This window comes from Echinops telfairi, unplaced genomic scaffold (genome assembly GCF_000313985.2).
Source record: "Echinops telfairi isolate 266 unplaced genomic scaffold, ASM31398v2 ScPeMD7_2565;HRSCAF=3150, whole genome shotgun sequence".
Classification (NCBI taxonomy): domain Eukaryota; kingdom Metazoa; phylum Chordata; class Mammalia; order Afrosoricida; family Tenrecidae; genus Echinops; species Echinops telfairi.
In genome coordinates, this window is record NW_022106463.1 from 845,133 (window position 1) to 863,131 (window position 17,999).

General features: G+C 49.7%; 1 protein-coding gene across 1 annotated transcript in view; it reads right to left on the reverse strand.

Annotated features, from left to right (window-relative positions):
• Positions 1-9,629: 9,629 nt before the first annotated feature.
• Positions 9,630-17,999, reverse strand: part of CRYL1 (crystallin lambda 1) — a 167,565-nt gene continuing 159,195 nt past the window's right edge. Inside the window, exon 6 of the mRNA XM_030886613.2 lies at positions 9,630-10,034. Coding sequence (XP_030742473.2) covers positions 9,645-10,034 — 390 coding nt within the window. The 3' untranslated portion in view covers positions 9,630-9,644. The remainder of the gene's footprint in view (positions 10,035-17,999) is intronic.

Sequence of the window (17,999 nt, forward strand, 5' to 3'; positions counted from 1 at the left end):
CCGTAGTCCAAGGGTCCTGGGGGGCAGCAGGGATGGAGGAGGGGCACGGTATTCAGCATGGAAGCTCCCTCTCAGCTCTCCAACCCTAAGAGTTTCGGGTGCAGCTACTCAAGGAACCAAAAGTCTCTGCTTCAATAACGCACCCGGTCGGGCTACTGGTCCCCTCAGGGCATTTCCTAAGCACCCAGGAGGTCAGAGTTCAATGGAATCCATTACACATTGGTGCTTAGCTGCACAGTCAGCTGCTGTTGGTGCTACCAAGTCCCACGCTGACTCACAGTGACCCGTGGAACTGAGAGACCCGCCAACCTCCACCCCCCAAGGGGTTTTCTTGATTTTTAATCTTTACTGGAGATTTCCAGAGAGAGTGCCTGTGGAGCCCCTAGAATGGTTTGAACTCCCAGCCTTGACATTAGCAGCCAAGCACGTAGGCATCTGGGCTGGGACAACGCCCTTGAAGGCCAGTTTCCACTTGAATGCATGCCGATAGCCTGGCAAGGGGGCATTGGTGGGGGGCTCAGTGGTAAAACGCTCGCCTTTGATGCAGGAGACCTGAGATGATTCCTGGCCGATCTGCCTTATGAGCAGCCAGGTGGAGGCTTGTGTGGGGCTTAAAAGCTCAAAAGGCCCATGGGCAAGGGCTTTTATGAAGGAGGGCCCTTGTCGATCTGAAATGGGGTGGAGGTTTGGGCCGGACCCCTTTTGTTAAGTTAAACTTTATATCTACTTCATCGCACAGCTGAGGAAATGTTTGTTCTGGGAGGAAGCCAACGGGATTGCTCCCTGAGGGGTCCTGGCTCCAACCGCAAGCCAGCCTTTGGTGGAGGATGTCCTGAGGAAGTGGTTCTTGCCTTACCCCAGTTATCTGAACAGTCCACCATTGACAGATCTCTTGTCACCCTTCAGCTCCAGATCACCTTTGGCCAGGCGGTTGGCCCTTACCTTTCAAAGGACTTCCCACAGGAGCTCACAGGTTCCCAAGCTTATTTGGCCTACCCCCTTTTCAGAAAAATAAATCATCATCATCGTTACTCAGCGCTCCCCTGGCAATGAAAAACTCCTGAATTGCAGCTCGTAATGCTGGGTAAGGTTAGTATCTGTCTTTGCAGCCTCCTTGGATGGATCATTGCGGCACCCCCAGGGGGCCCCCTTTGGGAAACAGTGCTTTCACTGATGCAGTCTACCCTCAATCATTAAACCCCTGTGATCATGTACCCATGCTGTAATCAATCTCAGGAACCCACAGGGCCAGTTCTACCCTGTCCTACCCTATAGAGGGTCGCTATGCGCAGAATCACCTCCACGGCAGGGAGTTTAATTTGGCTTTTGAATCCTTTCTAAGGAAGTCGTGTGTACCCTAAGTCAGTCATGTTTGATGAGTCCCCAATTCAGGAAGTCCCACCTGGTGATGATCTAACTCGGTCAGTCACTACAGCCAAGTAGTGTCCCCCCGGGGCCTCTTGAACGTGCCCAAAGCTCTGCCACTTGGACGGGGCTTTCAAATTCTGTGGAATTCAGTCTCTTCCCAGCTTAAGCTGTCTCGTTGCTTTCAACAAATCTCTCATTGAGGGCAGATTTTGTGTTACCACTATAGCAAGGCTGAACCTCTTTCGGCAGAACTTGTGCACGGAGACCAGGAATGAAGGTCTGGCAATGTATTTCTGAAACCATCCAATGGCTCACAACCATCTGACCTTATGGTGCATGAAGTTGCCCTAAGCCAGGCTGAGTCTGTAGAAGCTACGATAACACCCCACAGCAGGCCTGGCAGGCCTCGGACATAGGGCATATTTATTGGGTGGGTGGGCAGGCTGGGAGAGTTCATGCCCTCCTAAATCTCAGCGTTGGTCAGTAGAGCACAGGCAGGGCTGGGAGCCCCCGACCACGTCTGGCCCTCAGCCCACTGTTCTCCACAGCTGAGGCATGTTCTAGCCCACTGGGGGGCCAGGCTGTTTCTTGGAAGCTAATGATGGGAGCCCAGGTGGTGTCATGGGTTACACATCAGGCTGTAAACCAGAAGGTCAGCAGTTCAAACCCACCTGCAGCTCCTCGGGAGAAAGATTCTGTGTCTCCGAAACCCACAGGGGCAGTTCTATCCTGCTTGATGGTGGAAGGGAAGAGGAGAGTACAGGGACTCTCTGGGGGGGCTTTCTGGGCCAAGCTAAATCAGACCCTCCCTGACCATGCCCGAGGCCAGCTCCCTGACAACTGAGGCTTGGGGAGCATGCTCCACTCCCTTGGGGATCTCCAAATTCCGAGGTGCCCGGGCCAGCTGGTATGAGACCCCTGGAGAGGGAGGAGCCCTCGGCTTACTGGGCTCTTCGGAGCCAGGACAAGCCTCCCCGCAGCATCTGCTTCTGGCCAGTTTCAACCTTTCAGACTTCCACTCAGCAATGTGTTTGTCCGAAGGGAACAGATGAAACCGCAGCATCTGCAGAGGCCACAGAGCTTGGCGCTCCCCTCCCCCTCCCCGCCGTGGTGTCTATGCAATCTAAAATATGTCAACATTGATGCTTTTTTACCCCAACCACCCCCTGGCTTAAAAAAAAAAAAAGACAAATAAAACAGCTTCTTCTGGGTTTGGCTGGCTTCCACCTAGTGAATGTGAAAAGCCGGACTTCTCTGGGTTTCCACTTTATTTGCCTCAAATGGCTTTCCTTATCTTTAGCCCTTGTGCTCTTTGGGGAGAGAGCTCGTTCTGAAGGATAATCAGTTCAAACAGACCAACCTCTCAGCAGTGCCTGAAGTTGGAGAGGAGTCGCTTTCCGCTCACAGCGACTCCACGTGTGCAGCGTTAAGAAAGGCTGATCTGTTTGCACCGAGATTGCCAGGCTTGCCTCCTGAGGCCAGCCTTACCGCTTTCAGCAGTGCTTGACCCTGTGCCCCACCAGGGCCTTCCTGCTCACGTCTGCACTGGGTCATGAGCACACTCGTGTTTGCACTTCTATTAGTTCATGCTGTTCGTTGGTAAGCCTGACAGCCGTGTAGGTCTTTGTAGCAGCCAGCTATGCAGGGTGGTTTTTGGCTTGACATAGCGGGTCCGCAAAGTGTTTAAGCAATGTGTGCTACTCTCTTTTTAAAATAAGGACTTTTACAAACTAAAGGTGTGATTTGAATTTTGGAAGACTCCTAAATATTCCACCACTGACTGGTTACCTTCAATGACTTCAAGTTTCTGGAAGGACAAAAACCCAAACAAAATGCATGGCCATTGAGTCAGTTCCAATCCATAGAGACCTGTAAGACAGGGTAGAACTGCCCCTGTGGGTTTCCGAGAGTGTAACTCTTTCTAGGAGTAGAAAGCCTCATCTTTTTCCTAATTAGCTGCAGGTGGTTTCAAACTGCTGACCTTGCGGTTACCTCACTGTGCCAGCCAGGCTTCTCAGAGGGACAAAAGCAACATAAATTCTTTAGGAAATGAAACACTGACTTCGCTTTATCTATCTGTTTACATATCTTCAGAGCACACATGATAAAGGTTGGAAGTAGACAGTTACAGTTGACTCCTTCTGGTGGCGTGGTTGGGAGAGAGTTAAGAGAAATCCCTGGTGGGACAAATAGTTAAGCGTTGCACTGCTCTCTGGGTGGTAGTTTGCGCCCACTCAGCTCCTCCGTAGGAATAGGGCCCAACACGCTGCCTCCACCCACATCACAGCCGGTCTCTTGTACTGTCACAGGGCGCCACTGTGCATCGGAATCGCTCCAGGGCCCCCAAGGGCAACCACAACAGAGGTCCATGAATGGAGTAAGTCGGAAGTGTCCCGAGATCTGGAATGAGAAGGACATCAGCTACATGCCCCTGGGTGGCGCAGACAGTTAGACCAAAACTCACTGACATCGAGTGGAGGCCAACTGAAAGCAACTCTATAGACGGGGTTAGAACTGTCCCTGTGGGTTTATAAGACTGTAAGTACAGGAGTAGGATGGCTGACTTTGTGGTGAACAACCCCACTCATCACCATTACACTACTGGGGCTTTGCAGACAGTTACGCTCACTACATTGTTAGCCAAAAGGCGGACAATTTGAACCCCCCTATGGTGCCTCAGCAGACAGACCTAGTGACCTGCTTCTGAAAAACCCAGCCATCCCAAACCCTGTAGAGCAGCTCAACTCTGCACACACACAGCCTCGCCGGGTCTGAAGCCATTCAGGAACAACTAACGACCCTGGGAAAAAGACGCGGCCCTCCCTCCTGCCTCTCCTGCCTTGGGGGCACTCGCCCATGGGAGCCCATTCTCGGACTGCACCTCATCCCTGGATGGCTTCACGTTTCAAAATCTGTACTCATCCGTCAACTGTCAGTCACTGCTCCTGTGAAGTCATTCAAACCTTCCAGGGGCTTTCGATAGCACCATCCCCTTCCATAAAATTTGTAAGGTTTCACAAGGGAATTCAATTCTCCAAAATCATCTAAAACCCAGTGAAACTCTTTAGCGACAAGATATTTTCTAGTTCCCTCCGCAATCTGTTCAGGAAACCAATGGAAGTCCCATTGAGTCAATTCCGGCCGGTGACATACATGCCAGGCTCTTGGGCCAGGTCAGCCCATGGTTGGTGAAGTTAGAGCCCCAGCCCTGCAGGTGCATTTTCCCATGCAGGTTCCTAGGTTTGCAGAGCTGCCCATGTTAAGTCTGCAGAGAAGGCCGATCCGTTCTGGGGCTGACCGGGGACAAGTGCTGAATGTCTGCAGATGCCAGCTCTGGGCTGATCATCCTTTAAGTAGGCTCTCAGGCTGTTTGAACCACAACCAGCTCGTGGTAGCTTATGGCCAAGAGCTGCCTTGTGCCTTGCTAGCTATAAGCAATGCCCACTTCGGGGCTTGTGATCAGGAGGGACCAGCCCCTGGAGGAGGACATCATACTTGGTGTGGTGGAGGGTCCGTGAAAAAGAGGACGCTCCTAGACAAGATGGATTGCCACTGTGTCTGCCACATGGGCTCAAGCATAAGAACAATTGTGAGCATGGTGCAGCACCGGGTGGTGCTTCGTTCTGTTGGGCACAGGGTCTCTGTGAGTCGGACCAACTCAACGGCCCCTAACAACTACGGCGACTCTTCTGTCTAATGTGTCCCCTGCCATTGAGAAGAGAATGGAAGGAAGATCGTAGTTTCCAATAACTGTGGCTTCTCTACCCCCTTGAACAGAGCTCTAGTAGAATGGCAGGGTTCACACTGGGCTGCACAACTGCAAGGCCAGAAGTTCGAAACCACCAGCTGCTTTGTAGGAGAAAGAGAAGGCTTTCTGCTCCTGTCAAGATGGACAATCGGAATTGACTTGGTGGCAATGCATGTGGGTTTTTGAGTTTTACATCAAGAAAGAGGAACTCAGTAGGAATTGCTCAATTTCATCTCGTTAGAGATGAAAAGAAAACAGCTTCACCTTTTATCCAACTAGTCTGGCCTTCCTGTTCTTTTTATCAGCTTTCCCACTGCCATCCAGTCGGTGCCGACCAGAGTGACCCTGTAGGACAGAGTGGAACTGCTCCTGTGGGTTTCTGAGACTGTCACTCTTTACGGGAGTACAAAGCCTCGTCTTTCTCTGGCAGAGGGTCTGATGATTTCGAAAAGCTGACCTGTAAGCAGCCGCAACCGTAACCACTACTCCCCCAGGACACTTGTCTATCAAATGTCATCTCCCTCGTATTTTTTCTCCTCTGCTTCCAAGTCTGCTCTGTTCTTCTGAAACCACTCAGCGAGCTTGGCTTTTTAGAGGAATTTGAATCTAAATTGTCTCGAGATGCTATTGTAAGGAAAAAGAATAAGTGGAGATTCCATTTAGCTTATCTTGCTGCTGCTCAATGTGGAATTCCTCAGCCTCAAGCCCCCGAGGGTGACGGGTCGTGGGCCTGCAGTACACCCGACGGTGGGGAGGCAGTAGACCAGTTTCCCATCCACACTCAGGGCCGGGCCTGCCGTAGGAGGTTCCATCCTTACGGATGTGTGACACAGGTGACAGAGCAGCAGCAGCTGTAGGCACCCTGAGTGAGGGCTTGGTCACCTGAGCTCTGGTGTTCGGTGTCTTAGAGAGCCCTGACGGCCACCCAGACCTACGTGAATCTGCCTGTTTTTAGGAGACAGGGTTTCACAGAGGTGTGAAGGAAGATCAAAAACGCCGCAAAGCACAGCGGGACAGGATCCAGCTCCAACTTCTCCTCCAAGTGGATGACTCGCCTGACCCCAGCCAGGCTGGTGAGGCAGAAAATGACCCTGGGCTCTGACCTCTCAAAGCCGCTCCGGGACACTCCCTGCGCCAAGTAACAGCTCCAGACGATGAACCAAACCCGCAGGAGGGCAGCTCGAGGGGGCAGCTTGTGAGGCAAAATGGTCACCATCCACTTTGCCTGGAGGTGATGCCAGGCTCTTGCGAGTGGTTACACAGATGGAGACAAATCGCACTGAGCCCCGGTGGTCTCCAAGCGTGAGAAGACTAAGCCTAAGAAGGCTGAGCCAGCACCATGGCTGGTCTGCTAGTCTGGGAGCCCAGCAGAGGCACGCAAGCCAACCAGCCCAGCTCCAGGACCTGGCTCTGCAGCTGATTTTTCACACATAGAAACATCCTCCACCCACTGCCACTGAGTTGATTCCGACTCAGGACAGAGTAGAGCTGCCCCCTGGGAGTTTCTGAGGTTGCAGAAAGCCACATCCTTCTCCCGTGGTGGATTCGGATTGCTGACCTAGTGGTTACAGCCCAATGCCCAGCCGACGTTGGCCACCAGGGGTCCTTAAAAGTACCTCGTCATACTCCTTGTTGCTGCTTGGTGCTGTCCAATAGGTTCTGACTCATCGCAGTCCTATGTCCAACAGAACGAAATACCACCCGGTCCTGCCCCCTCCTCCCAATTGTCCTTACGTCTGAGCCCATGGCTGCAGCCGCTCTGTCAGCCCATCTTGTCGGGGCCTTCCTCGTTTCTCGCTGCCCTCTCCTTTACCAAGCAGGATGTCCTGTTCCGGGGACTGGTCTCTCCTGATAGGGTGTCCAGAGTAACTCAGTCTGCATTTATTTGGTATTTCTCCCTCGTGCACTTTGAATCTCGATAAGGAGAATGAAAGTCAAGAAATCTGGGAGCGTGGTGGCTTAAACAAACAAGGTCAACCAACTATGAATACAACATGTGGCAGGGCCTGGCACGTGTCCACCATTCCAGTGCTGCCACCTGCCTTCGTGCTCAAACAACACCCTGGTGAGGCAGTCACTGCTCTCGTCCCCGTGTACAGACTAAGGCTCAGTGACCTGAGTCACTTGTCCAAGCGCACCCACTTCTCAGTGGGAAAGCCAGCGCATGGCCCAGGCAGCCTGGCCCCCCCGACCCCATAGACCCTGTCCTTCATGGATGTCTCCGGAAGGGTCCTCACAAGGCGATGTAAGTAAGGTGGACTTCTGTTTATCAGGGAATGTTTGTTAGGTTCAAAACAAATCCTAAAATAGTTCCACTAGCTCGAGATACACCGAAGCTTTTAAGGTTAATAACTACCCTTAACCTGAGACGACAGCATTATGGAAGCAATGGGTGGGGGGGGGCAGCATTCTCCGACCTCCAATCTTGATACATGCCGGGTGTCATGGAAAGACTCCTGGGCATTTTCAGTGATTCCCGGCCAGATCTTATAAACCATCTGACTCTGGGGTTTGGAAAGCTCTGAAGTTGAAAACTACATCCGTCCACTATTAACATATCCAGCCTATTAGGTTTTCTTATCATATCTGCTTTGTTTTAAAAAATGTGTGGGCCTCCTTCCTGTCTGCCCCACTGGTTGAGGCCCGAGTTTCTGATTTCATTGCTTCTGTTTCTGTTGCGTGAGAGTCAATGCTCTTCTCGGGCCCTTTGATTTCTTGTGATGCCTGGGCTCTCTTATTTTTCTCAAGAAGGAAAAAGAAAGAAAATCAGGTGATCAGGGAGTGTCCGTGCACATGTCAGATGCTTACATCTGTTCACTTTTGCAGTTCTGGTTCTTTAAATATTCAGAATCACCCAGGACTTTGTTTTAATGAGCCCTCAAAACTCTTGCTTCACATTTTTCATGCAGACATCTTATGGATAATATTCTCCTATGCACAACTGGCCGTTCAGCCTCAAAACTCACATACGAGTACTGGGAGAGACCCCTTCACCCCTTCCTTCAGCTCCTCTTAGCAAATGCTTGACCTTAAGGAAAAGTCAAGTCAAGAGATATGTGCCCTTGTGACATGTTTGAATGTGTCTAGCAAAATGACCTCAAACCCCAAACTCGATGTCATTAATTGCTCTGATAAAACTTGACCAAACTATTGTCCCAAAGTCATGGAATTATGGAATCAAAATCAAGCCAACTCCAAGAGGTCATCCACTCCAATTTCCTAGAGCAATACAGCATCTTCACCAAACCTCCTGGGCCCGTGATCCACCACTGCCACCATCTTGTCAAGTCAACCATCCACAGTGTGGGTCTCTCCTTGGACATCACCGTCAGTTGCTAGAAAGTTTTTTCTGCACTGCTAACCCAAAGGTTATTGGTTCAAACCCACCCAGCAGCTCCAAGGGAGAAAGACTTAGCAATTTGTTCCTCTAAAGATTGCAATCAAGGTTAATAACTACCCAACAATGGGCTCAGCGGTAAGAACAATTGTGAGGAGGGGGCAGGACCGGGTGGTGTTTTGTTCTGTGGGACATTGGGCTGCGATGACTCAAAACCGCTTGCTGCCATTTCCAGTTATTCCTGCTGCTTCCACCCCCACAAAAGACATCGACAGATAGACTCACAACACAGACACATTCCCCCCCACCCCCGCCCCACAAACCCATATACACTGGCCTCCTTCTTTTGAGTTAACGTCTCCATGATCAGTTTTTGCTGTTGGTCTTGACTCATGATGACCCTACGTGGCCCCATGTAGAACTCTTTTGGGGGGTTTTCTTTGATTGCCATCTTAGAGGAACAAATTGCTAAGTCTTTCTCCCTCAGAGCTGCTGGGTGGATTTGAACCGCTATCCTTTGGGTTAGCAGTCAAGTGTTTTAATGATTTGTGCTTCCAGAGCTCCTCTTAAACATGGGTTCTGGAACAAATACCACAGTCCCTTTCTCTGGCCTGCATCCATTCCAAACTTAACGATATTAATGAAAATAATAAAGGGACACTTACTGCAGAAATGTATGGCAGCACAGAAAATGAAGGGTCCTCGCGATTTTACCACCCAGAGGTTAACCCTTATGTCATGCACCCGTCCAGGTTCTTTGGTTTGGTGGTTTGTTTTGTCTTAATTTGACAGAGGTTGTATTGTGCGTCTGCTTTTCAAACATGAGGTTTTCTTTTGGATCCCTGAGAACTGAGCTGACAGAGTTTCATTCTGGGAAGTTTCCCATTCTTATCTTTCTCTTTGCCTTACCAGATCACGGACTCAGAACCCCCTTCTCCCAAGCCCTTTGAGGTGCACTGCTCCTGGGGAACCTTCCAAGCTCCTTGGAAACATGCCCCTCATTTCTCCCTCAGCTGCCTCAATGGGAAACTCACAGCCAGCAGTTCACCACTTAGAAGGCGTGAATCCGCAGGCAGAAGGGACACTGGGGCTTCAAAGAGTTTGTGGCGAAATGGAATGAAAAGAAAATGGATTTTTTTCCCCCCGTGAACTTTTTGAAGTCCGCTCATACAGCCAGTAGAGGTTCAGGGATCAAGCCCCCAGTTCAGCAGAGCCTCTTCCATGCCTCTCTAAGCAATGTTGTCCTCCTCTTCCGGATAATGCAGCTGCTCCACACCAGGCTGGGTGGTCTGCCCGGTTCTGTCCCACACCTGGCCTCTCTGCCCCCGGACTGGTTGCCCTGCCAGCCTGAGTCTGGGTCCTAGAGTTACCGATGGGATTCTTCCCATGCACCAATATGGAGAAGTGAACCCAGGCCGTCTTCACATCCATGGAACGCTGTGCCCCATCTGAGCCCCACAGGGAAGAAACCTTACCATCTGCGTTGAGGTGCATCGTCTCCAGGGGCCCCATGAATGCATACCGCATGCCCAGTCCGTCAGACATGACCAGGTCCACATCACCGGGGGACACTGCTCCCTCCTAAAGGAAGGGCAAAGGCAAGTTGTTGGAAAGGCAATTTCAGTTACCACCACGTTCAAGCTGACTTCCGTCAAGCCGGACCCTCGAGTAGCCTCTCGCAAATCAGCACGCGGATAGAATTTTGTAGACAAAGCCATGGCAGAGAAGCGATCTTGGGAAGAGAAGGAAGTTGTGAAACGGTCAAATACCACTTCCCGTTTTCCACACCCCAAAGGGCCTTTCTCCCTAAGGACCAACTACCGCTGCTTTCTACCTCTGCCCCAGGAGCACACAGCTCCCGGACTTGGCTGCAGGAGCGAAGGAGGGCCAGGAATCAGAAGGTCTTGGGCAGCGGTTCTCAACCTTCCTAATGCTGTGACCCTTTCACACAGCTCCTCATGTTGTGGTGACCCCCAACCATAAAATGATTTTCGTTGCTACTTCATCACTGTCATTTTGCTACTGTTATGAATGGGGTGACCCCTGTGAAAGGGTCATTGGACCCCCAAAGGGGTCGAGACCACAGGTTGAGAACTGCAGGTCTTGGGAATGGTGGATCGATGTGGGGGTGGGGGTGGGGGTGGGGGGTCTTTAGGCGATGGAATAAAACAGGAAGCAGCTTTTCTGGCTGTGCCTGCCCACAAGGCCGGCCTAGTCTGGCTGTGGAGTCTGTGAGGAACGGAGCTTCTGCCACGAAATACAGCCCCGGAGGCTGGGCTTGTCTGCAAAGGTGAGGCCCTACACTCGCAAAACAAGGGCAAGTCGTTGCAACTTCAAGGCCAGTGCCTAGCTAGGTTGGCATCTGTTTAGCTGCCCACAATCTTTCCCAGCCTCTTCTCTCTCCCCCAAACCCCGTTTGGGCCCAGGAGGGGTGTGCGCGGTATCAGCTCACTGCAAGGTCACACCCCACGTGAGGATGTTTCCAACTTGGACACTCGCTGTCAGACATGGTGTTCTTGCCTGCTCCATCTTCACGAGTGACCGTGGACTCTGCGGCTCCAACTCTGGTTCCCTGAGTGCTTCCTTCCACAGATAGGCCTTTGGGGGACACAGCCAGCTCCTGGCCTGGGGTGAGAGGGCATCTGGGCCTGAAGGCCGGCTGCCTCTGAGCCAGGCCAGAGGAGAGCTCTCCTGGGAACCCTCACTTCTGCCCACACCCAAGGGTCTGACGACAGGCTCCCACAGATGGCGTGGGTGGCTTTAGCCTGGGCTATAGGGCAGAGCCTTTGCCATCTCCTTGAAAGGGCTACTTGCTACCCCACTTAAGAGGGTGGATGCGTTTGGGGGGAAACCTTCATCTTCCCCTCCCCCCTTCAAGCCACAGCTTCATCCAGACCTGTGGTCACAGGGGGAGTCACCCTGCCCTTGGGTCCCTCCTCTGGACGTGAGCACTCTTTCTGCTGTCCCTCTTCCTGGAAACCAGCCCGAGTCCCTCGGACTCAGGGGGCCCCTGTTGTGTGTCAGAATAGAACCACGCCCCATGGGGTTTGCAATGGGGTGTTTCAGAAGAATGGGGGTAAGTCCAAAAAGACTGCTATGAAATCACAGAAACCTTTATCTCTCTCTCTCTCTCTCTCTCTCTCTCTCTCTCTCTCTCACACACACACACACACACACACACACACACACACACACACAAACAACCCCCAAATCAAAAGGTGATGCGATGGCATCTCCCTCTGGGTTAACACCCTTCAGAAGGCAGGGTCCCCATCGCTGAGCCTCCTGTGAAGGATCTAGCTCTTCTTTTCGCACCACGTCACAGGAGCCTCGAGAGCTCGAGTTGTGCCCCGAGTATTGGGAACAAAACAATGTTTGAAGGGGCAAGACCGGGGCTGGAGGGCAGATGGGGTAAGGTCTCCAAATGAAACTCACAGGAAGGCCCTTGCGAGCCTGGAAGAGGACAGGGTACCCTGTCATGATGGGGGGACCACAGTCCTCCACGCCATTATCCTGGCCCTTTCTGGCCTGATGCGGGTTTCCATTTTCTGACATTGTCTAATAGGTCCCACGATCATCTGTGTCCTTTGAGAAAAATCTATAAGGATTACCACTTTGGGATTAAATAACAATGCAGTTGCTATAATCTTCCAAGCTGACCTCTCTGGCCTTGAACTTGGCCCGCCAGCTCCTTGCTGACGCCACTGTTTTACTTGGTCCTTGCTCTGGATCATATTGGTAAATCAAAGATCCATCCCTGGTTATGATTCATTCCATAAAATCCCGTTCATCTGCTTTGCTCTGGCTTAATTAAAAGACTGATGGAAATAGCAGCTCTTCCAGCTCACCGGTCTTGGCACAGTACTCTTGGGGTTTATCATGCTGAGGGCTTGCTGAGGCCAAGAGGGTCGCTTAAAATAAAAGATGCTGGACCAGGTCATTCATGCATTCAGGGAACACATGGAATGAGGGTGGAGTTGGAAGAATTTTTAAAAGAAGCCATTCACAAGGAGCACAAACAAGTTACATACAATTAAGAAACTTCATGTTTAAGAATCACATGACTTCTAGTTTGGGGCATAGAGAATGTGCTAAAATATACAAGACCGTACACACACACACACACACACAAAAACCCATAGACCTACAGTCAGGGACAGATGACTCAGTCAGCAAGGCGTGCACGGCCTTCATTGTGCTTATTTACTGATGGTGAAAACCATCCCACATCTTTGACGTGGCGAAAACCAGGAAAACAAAGACATGGTAAAACCCAGGTGAAATTAGTCACTGCAAATCAGTTTGTAAGCACAATGAAATCTGAGCTTTCTTTGCCCCTGAAAGCCGGTGCAGCTAGAGTTTACTGGTTCAACCTGCCCCCGCTTCCGGTTTAAAACAGGGGCAAAGCAACCAACGAGCCACCCCTGCCACCACCGGCTGGCCTAGTGTTTCTAACCAAGGGCAGCCTCCTCCTTCCTTCCCGGAGGGCAATGGATGTCCTGGTTTTTGTAATCACCTTTTCTTTACGTTTAGTGTTTTCCAGCTATGTCCATAGTCCACAGCAAGTTTGCTTTTGCCTGTTTTCTAATCTGCTTGTAAATGTGCACTGTATGTTCCCGCTGGCACCTCTTTTCACTTGGCATCGTGATTTTAAGATGTTGGGCACAGCTGTGGTGGGTACATTACCAACGAAGTATTCATTGTTCACTGCCATCCAGTCAATTTCAAGGCACAACGACCTTATGGAACAGAGTAAAACTGTCCCAGTGGGTTTCTGAAACTGTAACTCTCTGCAGACTTAGAACATCTCACATCTTTCTCCTGTGGAGCCCCTGGTGGTTTCGAACTGCTGACTTTGTGGTTAGCAGCCCCATGCATAACCCACTATGCCACCAGGGCTCCTAAAGCTTGGCTAGAGTAGTAGGGTGTGATGGCACCTCCTTGGGGTTCTGGTCAGTTTTAAGTCATCCAACCACGTGTTCATTTAGATTGCTTACGGGAGAGCAAATCACTCATTCCGCACGAATGTTGACGATGTTCACCTCCTTTCACTTCTTACAGCAAAGCCGTCCAAGGCAGGGACAGCAGCAAGGAAGAAATCATCAGCAGACGGGTCTCAGAACCATCGGAGGTGGAGAGCCAGGTCTGCCTCCCTCCCCTCCTCGCCAGGCTCCTGGGCAGGAAGGCTGGTGTCTGGCCCTCTTCCCAGGCAGCTCCAGCAACTTGCTGAGGCATCCCTGCACCCTGTGGGCTCTGGAATGCTGTGACCGGGCCAGGCAAGGGACTCCTGCAGATTCTCCTTGTCCTTTGTTTCAAGTCCACACCCCAAACAGCTGCCCCTTTTCATCCTCGCATGCAAAGCCCTGCACGTGCGCAAAGACGGATGCCTTCCTCTACTTGCGATGCTATTTGCTGGGCTTGTTTCTTCTGTCACATTGTGCTTCGAAGGTTAGAGCCAACGGCAACACGATTTCAAAACACCCCAAAAGATGAGCCAGCTGAAAGCAGCAAGCGTTTTATGCGCGTCATCTAAGCCCCCACCAAAGCCTCCGAAGGAATTCTCCACACTGCACCACACAGGGGGCTGGGGGGGCGGGGGGCGGCTGTGTTTTCATGTCCCATATGTGCTTTGCTTTCTTTCTGCTTCACCCACAGAAAGGCTGCCAAAGCACTTGGCTGCTAACCAAAAGGTCCAGCGGGTCAAATCCACCGGCCACTCTCTGGGAAAACAATGAGGCACTCGGCTTCCCTAGAGATGCCAGCCTTGGAAACCCGATTGGGCAGCTCCACTCTGTCTGATAGGGTCTTGGTGAGGCGGAGACCGACTGGAAGGCAGCAGCTTCATTCACATGCTGCACGAATCAAGCAAGGAGGGAACGTTTGGGCAGCTTCTCGGCCTCACAGTGCCCTCTTTCTGTCCATTTGTCATCTCTGAAGGTGACGCTTCGCAGCCGGGGGTTCACCAACACGTTCAAGAAACCACCTTGAGTGACATGGAGGTTGGTCCCCATGAGTCGGCCCCCTCCGCGTGTGTCTCGGATGGCACCCGACGGGACAATGGTCGAACGCTGTGCCCCTGTCCTGGTCCAAGGTTCTGTGGTCTGATTAACATCCCTCGGGGCTCCCCCCATTAAGTTCTCAGGCCACACGCCCAAAGGAGAGGCCCGAGTGGCTGAGAAGGTCCTCAAATTCGTGCAGAGCAGTGAGTGCCAGGAACACAGTTAGTTCAAAACCTGCTTTGTACCACATCCTGAACGTCACTGGCGTGGAAGAGTCACTGGGTGTGTGCGTGGTCAGGAATCCCCTTCATTAAAAACCTCTTCCCTGGACTTCCCTTTAGTTAAACATTGAGACTTCCCATAACTGACTGGCAAGCAAGCATAGACTTAGCACGTGCTTTGCGCCTGGTATTCAGGGAGTAGATACCCAGTCTGGGGAGGAACGCAAGCAGCAAGGAGAAAACAATGTAAGGTAACCAACAAGTGATCGATCACTACAATACAAATATATGTGCAACTAGAGGTATGGGGATGTAGCAGAAGTTCAAAGCCTAATCCTTGCTTCCTGTATCATTCTATACTTTGTGCATCGAATCTTTCAAGATTTCAGCTCAAGGCTGCAATTGTTCCTTGGGATTTTTCAGTTTGAGACATGCTGAGCATGTTCTTTACTTTTGGTTTTCTAATTCTAGGTCTTTGCACATTTCATTAGAATATTTGGTTTTGTCTTCTTGAGCTGCCCTTTGAAGTTTTCTATTCAGCTCTTTGACTTCATCATTTCTTCTATTTTCTTTAGCTACTCTATGATTAAGAGCAAGTTTCAGAATCTCTTCTGACATTCAATTTTTTTTTCTGTCAGTAGTGTGCTTTGAGCCAAATTCTACAGCAATCTACCTGTTAAGGCCATTGAACACAAAATGTATGCGATACTGTGTGTTAGGCCAGGTTGACTACAGAAACAAATCCAGCTTCATATCAAGAATGGATCCCAGCCCAGTCCAACTGAAGTCCATAAGTTCGATACTAGTACATATGTCCCTCTTCAGACACACAGAGCCAGATATAATGACGCAGAATGCAGGAAGATCAGGAGCTGGTGGAAATAATGGCAGGGCTTGGTTAGCGCTCAGGGTGGCCAGCAAGGTGGAAGGTGAAGGCAGAGAGAGAAAGAGAAGGGCTGACCTCCAGAGAGCTACATATCTCAGTCAGCCCTCCAAATGCTGTCATCAGGCTGAGACCTCATTGCCAGGCTAAATTCCAGCCCTACACGTTTATATATCGTCAAGTTGACGTGAAATTACGTAACTACCATCTGTTGTATCCCTCAAGGATTTAAACTTATTGAAAAGTACATAAATAAAAATGTGGATTTGTTATTTTAGAAAAAGATTTATAGTCTCGGAAACCCTACTGATGAGTTCCACTGTCCTACAGGATCACTGGGAATCCGAAGCAACTCCATAGCAGTTGGTCTTCTCTTTAAGTGAATATGTGACTTGGTATTTAGGCATACCTTTAATGATTCTTAAATATGCCACCCCCTGTACATCAGTTTGTCATACTGTGATGGTGTGAGTGTTGCTACGATGCTGGAGTCAATGTCACTAATATTTCAAATACCAGCAGGGTCACCCAAAGTGAAGAAATTTCAGCAGAGCTTTCCGATAAGAACAGATTATGAAGGACTAGGCTATCCACCGAAAATGTTCTAGATCGCAAAGGAACACTATCAGATACTGAAAACCTCATGAAGAGAAGCAGAACACTGTTAGAGACAGTGCCAGAAGATGAGCCGCCCCGATCAGAAGAAACTCAAACTATAACGCAGAAAGATCTGCCTTCTCCAAGCAGTCAGCCACAATGACATGAATGCAGTAAACACTTTGGAAGTAAAGTCTTTGAGACCTTCTTTTGCTGATGGAGCACAATTCAAAATGAGAAGGATTCATTGCAAACATCTGTTATTAATTAAACCTTGGAATGTGTGAAGTATGAATTTCACAGAAAAATTGGAAGACATCGAAAATGAAATTGAACTCATAAAATTCCACATTTTAGGCATTAGTTAGCTGAAATGGGCTGATATTAACCATTTTGAATCAGAAAAGCATATGATTTACTATGCTAGAAATGACAGACTCAAGAGGAAAGGCATCACATTTATCGCCAAAAAGGGCATTTCAAGATCTATATTTAAGTACAAAACTGCCTATGAGAAGATAATACCTATCCACATACAAGGAAATCCAGTTGTGTTAGTCCAGGTTGACCAGAGAAACAAATCCAAAGACACGCGTATGTGTGTGAGACAGCTTTATATCAAAGAGCAATTGTACATTGAGAAAACATCCCAGGCCAGTCCAGATCAAGTCCATATGTCCAATATCAGTCCATATGTTTGATATTAGTCTATAAAGTCCTCTCAGACTCACACAGCACATGTCATGAGGCTGAATCACAGGCCAGGGGGGTAAAAAGTCTTGTGGATTCAGTGTCAGTGGAAGCATCTCATCATGTGTACAGGCGCCACGTGGCTCTTCCAGCTCTCCAAGTGTGGCTCTTTAACAGGAAAGTGAAGCAGAGAGAAAGGGGTTCTTGCAGGGCTCCGCATGTCTCTGCGTGACTTGTCAACAGAAATGCAGGAAGACAAAGGCAGAGAGAGAGAATTCTCATGAGAATTTCCCAGAATCCTCATGAGAAGGTCACATCCATCAAGAGGCATCATCAGGGTGTGGTTGGGTTGACAGGCTAGACTCCACCCTTCACTCTTAAGACCCTCAAGTTGACACAAGATTATGTAACCATCTGGAACTGACGGGAGAAATCCATATTTGTGCCCATTCCACACACACACACAAAAGTGACCCAAAAGAATCTGCAAATTATAGAACAGTAACATCAATGTCATATACAAGTAAAATTTAGCTGAAGATCATCCAACAGTGGTTACAGCAGTACACTGACAAAGAGCTGCCAGATATTCAGGACGGATTCAGAAGAGGACATAGAACAAGTGCTATCATTGTTTATGGCAGATGGATCTTGTCTTGTTTTTGTTCTTATTATTGTCTCTGCATGTCTATCTATATACGATAGGCGAGATAAACAATCCAGAGGAGAAAACAATGGAACGATGATTCCGGGGGGACACAAGAAAGGGGGGGGCAGGGGAAAAGAAGTGGGTGTTAACAAACCCAGGGACAAGGGAACAACAAGTTATCTAAAATCAATGATGAAGAGGGTGTAGGATGGCTGGTGGGGCTTGATCAAGGGCAATGTAGCCGAGAGGAATTTCTGAAGCATGAATGAAGGCCGACAAGAGGAAAGTAAAAGGATATAGAGGAAAGAACTAGGAGGCAAAGGGCATTGATGGAGGTCTAACTACAGGCATGTACATATGTAAACATATTTATATATAACGATAGGGAAATAGATCTATGTACATATATTTATATGTTAAGTATTAAGGTAACAGATAGACATTGGGCTTCTACTCAAGTTCTCTCTCAATGCAAGAACATTTTGTTCTAATAACCCGGCATTCTGT